Consider the following 12,407-nt stretch of genomic DNA (forward strand, 5'->3'; position numbering starts at 1 on the left):
TGTGATACATTGGGATCTCCTTCTACCACGTTTCTTTTGGGGAGGATACATGGGGATCTCCCTGAGCCACATGTGTGTTGGGAATGATACATGGGTATCTCCCTCTACCACGCAGTGTTGTTGGGATGATACATGGGGATCTCCATCTACCATATTTGTGTTGGGGATGATACATGGGGATCTCCCTCTACCATGTTTATGTTCAAGATGATACATGGGGATCTCCTACTACCATGTTTATGTTGTGGATAATACATGGGGATCTCCCTCTACCACGTTTATCTTGGAAGTGATACATGGCGATCTCCCTCTGCCACGTTTGTCTTGGGGATGATACATGGGGATCTCCCTCTACCACTTGTGTGTTGGGGATGATACATGGGGATCTCCCTCCACCCCGTTTGTGTTGTAGATGATACATGGGGATCTCCTTCTACCAAATTTATTTTGGGGATGATACATGGGGATCTTCCTCCACCACGTTTATGTTGGGGATGATACATGGGGATCTCCCTCAACCACATGTGTGTTGGGGATGATACATGGGGATCTCCCTGCACCATGTTTATGTTCGAGATGATACATGGGGATCTCACTCTACCACATGTGTGTTGGGGATGATACATGGGGATCTCCCTCTACCATGGTTATGTTCAAGATGATACATGGGGATCTCCCTCTACCATGTTTATGTTCGAAGTCATACATGGGGATCTCCTTCTACCACATTTATGTTGGGGAGGATATATGGGGATCTCCCTCCTCACATGTATGTTGGGGAGGATACATGGGGATCTCATTCTACCGCGATTATGTTCGAAGTCATACATGGGGATCTCCTTCTACCACGTTTATGTTCGAGATGATACATGGGGATCTCCCTGTACCACGTTTATGATTGAAGTGATACATGGGGGATCTCCTTCTACCACGTTTATGTTGGGGATGATACATGGGGATCTCCCTCTACCACATGTGTGTTGGGGATGATACATGGGGATCTCCCTCTACCACGTGTGTGTTCGGGATGATACATGGGGATCTCCATCTACCACATGTGTGTTGGGGATGATACATGGGGATCTCCCTTTACCACGTTTATGTTGTGGATGATACATGGGGATCTCCTTCTACCACATGTGAGTTGGGGATGATACATCGGGATCTCCCTCTACCACGTGTGTTGGGGATGATACATGGGGATCTCCTTTTACCAAGTTTATTTTTTCCGGGATGATACATGGGGATCTCCCTCCTCCACGTTTATGTTGGGGCTGACACATGGGGATCTGCCTCCACCACGTTTATTTTGGGGATGATACATGGGGATCTCCCTCCACCACGTGTGTGTTGGGGATGATACATTGGGACCTCCCTCTACCACATGTGTGTTTGGGATGATACATGGGGATCTCCCTCTACCACGTTTATGTTGGGGATGATACATGGGGATCTCCCCCCACCCCGTTTATGTTGTAGATGATACATGGGGATCCCCTTCTACCATGTTTATGTTGTGGATAATACATGGGGTCTCCCTCTACCACGTTTATGTTGGAAGTGATACATGGGGATGTCCCTCCACCACGTTTATCTTGGGAATGATACATGGGGATCTCCCTCTACCACTTGTGTGTTGGGGATGACACATGGGGATTTCCCTCCTCCCCGTTTATGTTGTAGATGATACATGGGGATCTCCTTCTACCAAGTTTATTTTGGGGATGATACATGGGGATCTCTCTCGATCATGGGTGTGTTGGAAATGATACATGGGGATCTCCGTCATGTACAGGTGATGTGACAAGATATGCCAACTTTACATGTCATGTGACAAATAGGGATCTTACAAGTACTCAGCACTCGTGGCCGGACTCGAGTCCAATTGAATGGACTCGCAAGGGAGATAACTCTAAATAAACGTCTCACGCAATCAAGATGGATTATCATGAGAAAAAAAGGAATGTCTGGGCGCATTTTGATCTTGATTTAGTGGCCAAAAAAATCAAATGCCGTCTTACGGCACACGGATTTGCATTCATATTTTAATTTCAAGAAGTTGTGTTATTGACTTGTTGTTTCATGATAAAGTTATCTACGGCACATCGTATTATTTCAACTCCCTGGGGAACATGCAACTCTTGCTATCACAAGGCGCATCGAGTTATTCCCATCCCCACGAGGTAACCATGATTAAGGTTAATTGATTATGTGCCTTATCGTCTAGGTGAATGCTTAAAAGTTGCTAATAACTGCAACGACATATTCATATTAGATAATTTTGAAAGAGCAATCAAATTTAAAAACCAAAAGAAAAGAAAAGTACATTTAATGTTTTCTTTCCCGGACACATCCAATTATATTTGCAGGCATGATAAGGTATCACTGGCCCAGCTCATGAATATTTAATCACATTATTGATCACTTGGAACTGTGTCACAGTGACACTTACGCTGCTTTCACATACTGTTTGCAATAATAAAAAGGTAATATATACTTCCATTGACATTGAATATCAATTGCTTTATTCAAGAATGTTTAGATTCACATATACATGTTGCATTATTCGTAGATTGGAAGTTGGAACAGCCAGGTGTATGCTTCAATGTTGGTTTTAGATAAGCATCAAATTTGTCGGGTACTCAGGTTCGAGTTGGGTCTGACCCCTCGAGTACTCGAGTCACAAATTTTGCCACCTCTGCAGGTCATGTGACAAACTATGCTAGCTGTACAGGTCATGTGACAAACCATGTCAGCTGTACAGGTCATGTGACAAAATATGCTAGCTGTACAGGTCATGTGACAAACTATGTCAGCTGTACAGGTCATGTGACAAACTGTCAGCTGTACAGGTCATGTGGCAAGCTATGCTAGCAGTACAGGTCATGTGACAAACTGTGTCAGCTGTACAGGTCATGTGACAAACTATGCTAGCTGTACAGGTCATGTGACAAACTATGTCAGCTGTACAGGTCATGTGACAAACTATGCCAGCTGTACAGGTCATTTGGCAAGCTATTCCGGCTGTACAGGTCATGTGACAAGCTATGCCAGCTGTACATGTCATGTGGCAAACTATGCCTGCTGTACAGGTCATGTGACAAGCTATGCCAGCTGTACAGGTCATGTGGCAAACTATGCCTGCTGTACAGGTCATGTACCAGCTGTACAATAATTTTGGTACAAATACCTTGATACTCTGTGCTGAATTATTTTGGGCAGGTTTCAAGATATGCAATATACCAATTAAAGCTAATTGAGCACATATCCAAAAGAACTGATAGCCTTTTAATGAAGCTGTCAAAGCTATTACGATATTTCACTACTTGTTTTGATGCAGTTGAAACAATTTTTCAAGCTGTGATATTGTATAACAACATTATATCCTTTTTGGCACTTATCAATAAGTCAATAAATCAATCAATAATTTTATTCAGTAGAAAACCTAAGATCCACATACATAAATATTACAGTTTAACAAGGTTGGGAGTGGAGTTAACTTTAATAATAACAATAATCCCAAATAATTGTAACGCATTGAAATTTTCAACTTTTTATCGACAAAAACAAACAAACCTCACTTTCCCCAAATTTACGACAATTTCTAAAGACCAATATGTATTATTTCTGTCAGTCTCCATTTATGTCAATAACTGTGTTAATAAATCAATCTTTTTTTGTAACCTTATAATATTGTCAGCAAATGCACCTAAGTATCATCTTGTAGAAAGTGGTCAAATGAATCATATATTATTTTGGGGCTTACTTGAATCTGTACTTTACTGAGAAAGTGTAATCCCAAATATAATATTTGTTACGAACCATCTGTATATATAATGCTGTGTTCACACTATCATGATTCACGCCACGATTGAAATCATGGTCTTAATAGTGGACTAATGTGGTGATCCTGTCAGATCTTATCAGATCTTACCAGGTCTTAAGGTCAGTCGTGGCAATCGTGTTGATTGCAGAAAAATTTTGGACGGTTCAAAAAATTTCTACCATCAACACAATAATTTGTCTACCATGATCATCGCATCAGGTTGTATTGCATCATAACAAAGCACAACATATTGGATCTAATCATGCTTCCAAATTGTGGAGATCGGAATCAATCATGGACAAGACAAACACCATGCTCTGTGCAGATGTGCTGCGATCTCCCACAATCTGTCACGATCTGTGATGCCATGTCTGTTGCTCTCTTATCCTCCGCATTTGCTCTAGCTGAGTTGGTCGCAGCGTTCGAAATAATCCCCGGCCCGGAGGCCCAGCATCGGTTGTTATTGTATCGGGCCGGCAGTTTCAAATATTTGCAGGCCCCTGTGGCCTTCAGTAAATTATCTGGTATTTTTTTTTCAACTTTAATCTTTCCCATATTTTTTTTCTTTATTAACATTCGGGAATCATCCATGATCCATCATGCTATGATAACTTACAGTTTCACTGCCTGGTATTTCAACACTTCGTGCATGGGAATGTCAGCACCAGTCTTCAACAAATAAAAACTTATCTCTGGGCCATAGGCTTTGCTAATTGATTTTGTAGAAACAGTGTGAAATTGTGTACAGTTTAGTCTTTTTTGGTTTGACTTCAACAAAGTGGGCCTGCAGATTATATTCAGGGCCTGTAGAACTTAAAGCCTGCAAGCCGAAACAGACCCTGATGACCAACTGGCAAATTTAAGTGTTGCAAATAGTGGTTGCGAGGTGCAGGAGGTTGATCCACATCTACCCTCCATGCCATGACATTGTGGTTTTCATCCTCATGGTCCGCCTCTTGTGCTGCAATGCCTGTATGCCTCAGCCTCAGTAGGCTGTGCAGAGTTACTGCCGCTTCCACTATATCATGTGATGGGCTTCTGAGGAGACATCTGAATCTATTGGCCAGGATCCCAAAGGCATTTTCCACCACTCTCCTCCTCCTTGAGAGTCTGTAGTTGAAAATCCTCTCCTTCCTGGACATCCTTCTTCTGCTGTAAGGCTTCATGAGGTAGTTCCTGAGTGCAAAGACGTCATCCCACAGGATGAAAAAGGCATGTTTTGGTAGTCACCAGGGCATGCAGTCAAGGGGGTGTGTGTGTGTGTGTGTGTGTGTGTGTGTGTGTGTGTGTGTGGGTTAGGGGGTATTAGGACTTCCTCTTCCATGCCGATAAACAGCCATGAGTCACCATATATCTTAGCATCTAAAATGTGTCCTTGGCTCCAAGCTCAATCCACACAAACTTGTATACTGCATCCACCAGAACTAGGGTGGTAATTGAAGTACAGGCTGCCAGTTTGAGGTGGCTTCTTGTTAGCAATGGACAGGAGAAATGTGTGACCAAACACAGCAAAGAAAACAGTGCGCCAAAATGCACCTGAACACATATAGCTATGAAAACTTTGATTTTCACATGCATGGTGGATGGTACACGTGAATTTGTCTATGTTTTGGAGTTAGTTGTATGTTGTTTAACCAAGTAGCAACATGTGTTAATGTTTCATCCCGATACAGGAATTTAGAATTGAAACGTGTCAAAGCAACTTAGTTAATAGATGTTCACTTGAAAAGGGGACTTAAAACACAAAGGTGTATAAAAGCATTAAAATAGTAAATTGTGTAGTTTAATAGCTTTAATAAAAGTTGAATTTGTTTTAGTTAGAAATGTGTTTTGATATTTGGAGTATCTTCACTCCAAGCAATGTGTTTGCCATCAAGGGCCACTCTCTGCAAGACTTCATCGAAGAGCTGTGGTATTAACCTTGTGTAGTTTTGAAATGCTACTGTGTCTTTTAGCCTCAGATGGGTGTCCAGGAGGTGTTCTTAACAGATCGCATGACAGTCTGAACCTAGCATAACAATAAACGAAGTTCTAAAAATTCAGAACCTCTTTCTCCAGTCTTTAATTTCATTATCTAACTGATTTACAAATAAAGAAAACAAAAGCAGACTTCAAGAACATTCTTGTAGTATTCTGCTAAATTATAATTTCAGTTTCATTATACCAGTTGTAGGTTGGTTGTTAGTTGTTTATTCCAGCTGTATGGCAGTGTTCTGTAAATAATTGAGTCTGGACCAGGCAATTCATTTCTATGTAAACATGCTGCTAGTGTTCCAATGAAAGTAAAGGAAACAGTGTGTCATTTCACAAAAACTTTTGAATAAGAATGATTGTTATGCAAGTAAGTGCTATTCATCTTCTGTTAAGCTGAACTCATGAGAAGTGTTTGCTAAGATCTGTTCTTCATGTTTTTAAAGTGCCTGTGGAAACCACTCATTTTCATAGTTATACAGGGGAAGCTTTGTTTTGAAGACCATTTTTCCAATCACATTGTCATAATACAGGTCCAAGGCTCTGAATTTCTGTAAGTTTTAAAAATAAATAAGCACTAAAACAGCATTGGAAGTAGACTCAGCACCTTTATGTCAATCTTAGCAATAATATGGATTCATATTTGGATAATCTGGTCTGAATCTTTTCCTCCATCTCATGTTATGTTTGTAACATTAGATAAAAAAGGTTTCACACTATTTTTGTTGACTTTGAAATGTACAAATGTTTTCCAAATTAATCTTGTACTTTAATTCTAGGTTTGTGGCCTGTCTCCTCGTGAACGGAAAAGGAACTGAACAATGCATTATGGCTAGTTTGGCACTCCCAGAAAAAGCTTCATCAGCCAAATTCTTCTATGGACGTATCACACGAGACGAAGCAGAAATTATTTTAAAAGAGCGAGGTTGCAACGAAGGCCTCTATCTTTTGCGAGAGAGCATCAGTCCATTGGGGAACTATGCCATCAGCATATGTCACCACAACAAGTATGTTTAGTTCTTGCATCAGAAGTCTTGAAATAGCTTCATGTATTGGACCATATCCTAGCTTCATGCACAGGAACATATACCAGCTTCATGTACAGTACCATGGATTGGCTTCATGTAGGGGACCATAGACAAGCTTTATGTTTAAGACGATGGACTAGTTTCATATAGGGGACCATGTACTCGTTTCATGTAGGGGACCATAGACTAGCATCATGTTTAGGCCAATGGACTAGCTTTTTGTATGTGACCATGTATTAGCTTCATGTAGGGGACCATGAACTATTTTCATATGCAGGACAATGGACAAGCTTCTTATGCAAGACCATGGGCAAACTTCATATGCAGGACTGTGGCGAAGCTTCTTATAGGGGGCCATAGACTAGCTTCATGTAGGGAACCATAGACTAGCTTCATGTTCAGGACAATGGACTAGCTTCATGTTTACGACCATGGACTAACTTCATGTTTATGGGACATTGACCTGGCATCATATACATGACCTTTGGTCAGCTTCAAGTTTACGATCATGGACAAGCTTCATATACAGGACCATGGACAAGTTTCATATGCAGGACTATGGACTAGCTTTATCTACAGGAGCATGGACAAGTTTCATATACAGGACTATGGACTAGCTTCATGTGCAGAACTATGGACTAGGTTCATATGCAGCACTATGGACTAGGTTCATGTTGGAGACCATGAACTAGCTTCATATAGGGGACCATGGATAAGCTTCATATGCAGGACTATGGCTAAGCTTCATATAAGGTACCATAAACTAGCTTCATGTAGGGGACCATGAACTAGCTTCATAGGCAGGCCTGTAGCATAACTTCATATAGGGGACTAAGGTCTAGCCTCATATGCAGGACTAGGGTCTAGCTTCATATGCAGGACTATGGCCAAGCTTCATATAGGGTACCATAAACTAGCTTCATGCAGGGACCATTGACTAGCTTCATGTTGAGACAATGGACTAGCTTCATATAGGGGACCATGGAGTAGCTTCATGTAGGGGACCATGGACTAGCATCATGTTTAGAACCATATACAAGCTTTATGTATGGGACCATGTACTTGTTTCATGTAGGGGACCATAGACTAGCGTCATGTTTAGGCCCATGGACTAGCTTTATGTATGTGACCATGTACACGCTTCATGTAAGGGACCATGGATTATTTTCATATGCAGGGTAAATGGACAAGCTTCATGAAGCTAGTCTAACATGGTGATAGTCAATGGTCCCTGCATGAAGCTAGTCCATAGCCCTGCATATGGAAGTCCCTGAAGCTATGAATGGAGCTAGTCCATGGTCCCTGCATGAAGCTAGTCCATAGCCCTGCATATGGAGCTAGTGCAAGGTCCCCTATATGAAGCTAGTCCATAGCCCTGCATATGAAGCTAGTCAGTGGTCTCCTACATGAAGCTTGGCTACAGTCCTGCATATGGAGCTAGTCCAAGGTCCCCTATATGAAGCTATTCCATAGTCCTGCATATGAACCTTGTACATGGTCCCCTACATGAAGTTTGTCCATGGTCCACTACATGAAGCTAGTCCATGGTCCCCTATATGAAAACTAGTCCATGGTCCCCTACATGAAGATATTCCATCAACGGGACCATGGATTAGCTTCATATAGGGGACCATGGACAAGCTTCATATGAAGGACTATGGCCAGGCTTCATATAGGGTACCATAAACTAGCTTCATGTAGGGGACCATGGACAAGCTTCATATGCAAGACTATGGAATATCTTCATGTAGGGGACCATTGACTAGTTTTCATATAGGGGACCATGGACTTGCTTCATGTAAGGAACCATAGACTAGGGTCATGTTTAGGACCATTGGCTAGCTTCAGATACAGGACTATGTAGGGACCCATGGTTTAGCTTCATGTAGGGGACCATGGACTAGCTTTATATAGTGGACCATGGATTAGCTTCATATAGTGGACCATGGACAAGCTTCATATGCAGAAATATGGAATAGCTTCATGTAGGGGACCATGGACTAGTTTTCATATAGGGGACCATGGACTAGCTTCATGTAGGGGACCATGGACTAGCTTCATGTAGGGGACCATGGACTAGCTTCATGTAGGGGACCATGGACAAACTTCATGTAGGGGACCATGGACTAGCTTCATGTAGGGGACCATGGACTAGCTTCATGTAGGGGACCATGGACAAACTTCATGTAGGGGACCATGGACTAGCTTCATGTAGGGGACCATGGACAAGCTTCATGTAGGGGACCATGGACTAGCTTCATGTAGGGGACCATGGACTAGCTTCATGTAGGGGACCATGGACTAGCTTCATGTAGGGGACCATGGACAAGCTTCATGTAGGGGACCATGGACAAGCTTCATGTAGGGGACCATGGACTAGCTTCATGTAGGGGACCATGGACTAGCTTCATGTAGGGGACCATGGACAAACTTCATGTAGGGGACCATGGACTAGCTTCATGTAGGGGACCATGGACTAGCTTCATGTAGGGGACCATGGACTAGCTTCATGTAGGGGACCATGGACAAGCTTCATGTAGGGGACCATGGACTAGCTTCATGTAGGGGACCATGGACTAGCTTCATGTAGGGGACCATGGACAAGCTTCATGTAGGGGACCATGGACTAGCTTCATGTAGGGGACCATGGACTAGCTTCATATGCAGGACTGTGGAATAGCTTCATGTTTAAGACAATGGACTAGTTGCACATAGACTAGCTTCATGTAGGGAACCATAGACTAGGGTCATATTTAGGACCATGGGCTAGCTTCATATGCAGGACTATGTAGGGGACCCATGGTTTAGCTTCATGTAGGGGACCATGGACTAGCTTCATATAGTGGACCATGGACAAGCTTCATATGCAGAAATATGGAATAGCTTCATGTAGGAGACCATTTGTTAGCTTCATGTAGGGAACCATGGACTAGCTTCATATTCGGGACTATGTAGGGAACCATGGGCTAGGTTCATATGCAGCACTATGGACTAGCTTCAGGTCAAGGACCATAAACTAGCTTCATTATTAGGACCATGGACTATCTTTATGTACAGGACCATGGACTAACTTTATGTACGGGACCATAGACTAGCTTCATGTATGGTACCATAGAAGAGCCTTACATGCAGGACCATGGACTAGCGGCTTGTGGGGAACCATGGACTGGCTTCAAGATTAGGACCATGACCTTGCTGCATGTAGGACTAGCTCTATGTACAGGACCATGGACTAGCTTCATGTACAGGGTCCCGTTCCACTAACCGATCTTAGCCCTACGCCAATCGTAAACCCCTAAAATACCAATCTTAGCTTGACATTACGATCGTTACCGTTCCACTAACCGATCTTACCAAAGTCAATCGTAAAGTTAAGATCCAAAGTCTATGTTTCTCATGATCAACATGATAAATGGTAGAGAAACCGAAATGGTGGCTTCATATTCTAAGTGAAGAAGAAGAGCGAGCATTTCGCTGTGAGCGTCTCCTAAACCCCCCCCCATGAAATGAATTTGTTTATTTCTGTGATGTAAACAAACACTTCAATGAAGCCTTTCAAATGTGAGGCCAGTCTGACCACTGTCACCATGGGAACACAGCTGAGGGAGTCGGTGTAACACATTTGTACAACAATATTGCAACGTCATGGTTAAGAATAGGGAGGGTCCTGAAATGATTGTTCTGAAACAAAAAGATACAAATATGTTTGATTTCACTGTGCCTATTTGGTGGTTCTAAAGGCAGGCCGTGCATTTTTCAAGACCACTGACAGATTCTAGATACGTCATCAGATCATGTGCTTGTGGCGAGGTACAGGATGCCTCATCACACCTTGTTTTTTTCTGATGGATAACGTTGAGCCACATATTGTGTCTCATACCAAGTGTTCGTGCCTCGCATTTCTCTATCTCTCGCATGAAAGAGTATTGATCTAAGCTTGGACTGATCATAAGATCGGGGACTGGCTACAATCGGCCTAAGATCGGTTAGTGGAACGGGTGTAACTTTTGGCTAAGACGATTGTAAAATTGGCGTAACTTGCTAAGGTTGATCTCAGATAAGATCAGTTAGTGGAACGGGACCCAGGACCATGGAATAGCTTTATGTAGGGGACCATATACTAGCTTAATGTACGGTACCATAGAAGAGCCTAATATGCAGGACCATGGACTAGCTCCATGTAGGGGACCATGGACTAGGTTCATGTTTATGGGAACATAGACTAGCATCATATACAGGACCTTTGATTAGCTTCATATACATGACCATGGCCTATCTTCATAAAGGGGACCATAGGCTTATGTAGGAGACCACGGACAAGCTTCATATGCAGGACTATGGAATAGTTCCATGCAGGGGTCAATGGATTAGCTCCATGTAGGGGACCATAGACTAGCTTCATGTTTGGGACCATAGACTAGCTTCATGTAGGTGACCATATACCAACTTTATGTAGGGGACCATAGACTAGCTTTATATGCAGGACCATGGACCATATATGGAATCATGGACTAGCTTAATGTTTAGGACCATGGACAGGCTTCGTGTAGAGGACTATGGACCAGCTTCATGTAAATAACCGTGACTATTTATCTACTGGATATCAGTGCCCTAATGGAGTAACAAGTGCACTTTTGTTTGGGGAGTGTATGGGAGGGAGCACCTCTCCGTTGGTGGGATTTTGCGGGGCCTCACACAGGAAAATTTAGTCCTTTTTTTATGTAGTGACGATATCTGAGACCGTGAACATATATATCCCATCCATGTCTGAAGTTTTTGTCCCTCACTTCAAGCTTCATGATGATTACATAAGCCTCCCTACAGAAGCGGAAATCACATCCAAGCAGAGAACCTTTATTGTTACTAGAAACTTCCATTAATTCCATAACTTTGAGCTTGTAGCATCCGTCATTATAATGCCAAATCTAAATTTACATGTGCAAATCAACCTTGCAATTAGTCTGTCTGCATATAAACTGTATATCTTGATTTATGTTTTTAATCTTTTTAGTTCATTTTATTCAACATTTCATTCAATATTGTTTTACAGAAGTATGCACTTGGGGATCGTGTAGACTTATTACACCATTTGCGAGTAATGTGTATTTTGTGTTATATACACAGACTGCATATGACTTGACTGAGTGTGACACACTATACCAGGACCAGGAGTATCAGGGTCAGGAGTACCAATGCCAGAAGTACCAGGGTCATGAGAACCAGGACCTGTATTATAGGACGAGTAGTATACACAACAGGGGTACGGGATCACATCTGACATAAGTCTCTATCTATGAGGTGAGGTGAAATTGGGTTTTACGTCGTGCTTGAGAATATTTCGCTCATATGACGACGTGCATGCGTGTGTATGTGTATGTGCGGCTGCTTGTACTAGCCCAGACTTAAGCTGGTTTTATAGTGCTAGCCCACTGAGATACCATGCCGCAGTGAAGCATGAATACCCCACTCAGACACATTATACTGACTTCGAGCCGACCAGTCCTTGTTGTACCCATTAATGCTGAGCGCCAGACAGGGACCAACAAGTACCATATTTTAACGTCTTTTGGTATGACGCGGTC

At 42.5% G+C, this 12,407-nt stretch overlaps 1 protein-coding gene across 1 annotated transcript in view; it reads left to right on the forward strand.

Moving 5' to 3' along the window:
* The window catches only part of LOC124254149 (tyrosine-protein kinase SYK-like), a 323,457-nt gene that overhangs the window by 18,887 nt on the left and 292,163 nt on the right, over positions 1–12,407 (forward strand). The window contains exon 2 of the mRNA XM_046688027.1: positions 6,577–6,804. Within this exon, the coding sequence (XP_046543983.1) occupies positions 6,626–6,804 (179 nt within the window). The 5' untranslated portion in view covers positions 6,577–6,625. The remainder of the gene's footprint in view (positions 1–6,576; positions 6,805–12,407) is intronic.

This window comes from Haliotis rubra, unplaced genomic scaffold (genome assembly GCF_003918875.1).
Source record: "Haliotis rubra isolate DU_JTF1 unplaced genomic scaffold, ASM391887v1 Scf566, whole genome shotgun sequence".
Classification (NCBI taxonomy): Eukaryota; Metazoa; Mollusca; class Gastropoda; order Lepetellida; family Haliotidae; genus Haliotis; species Haliotis rubra.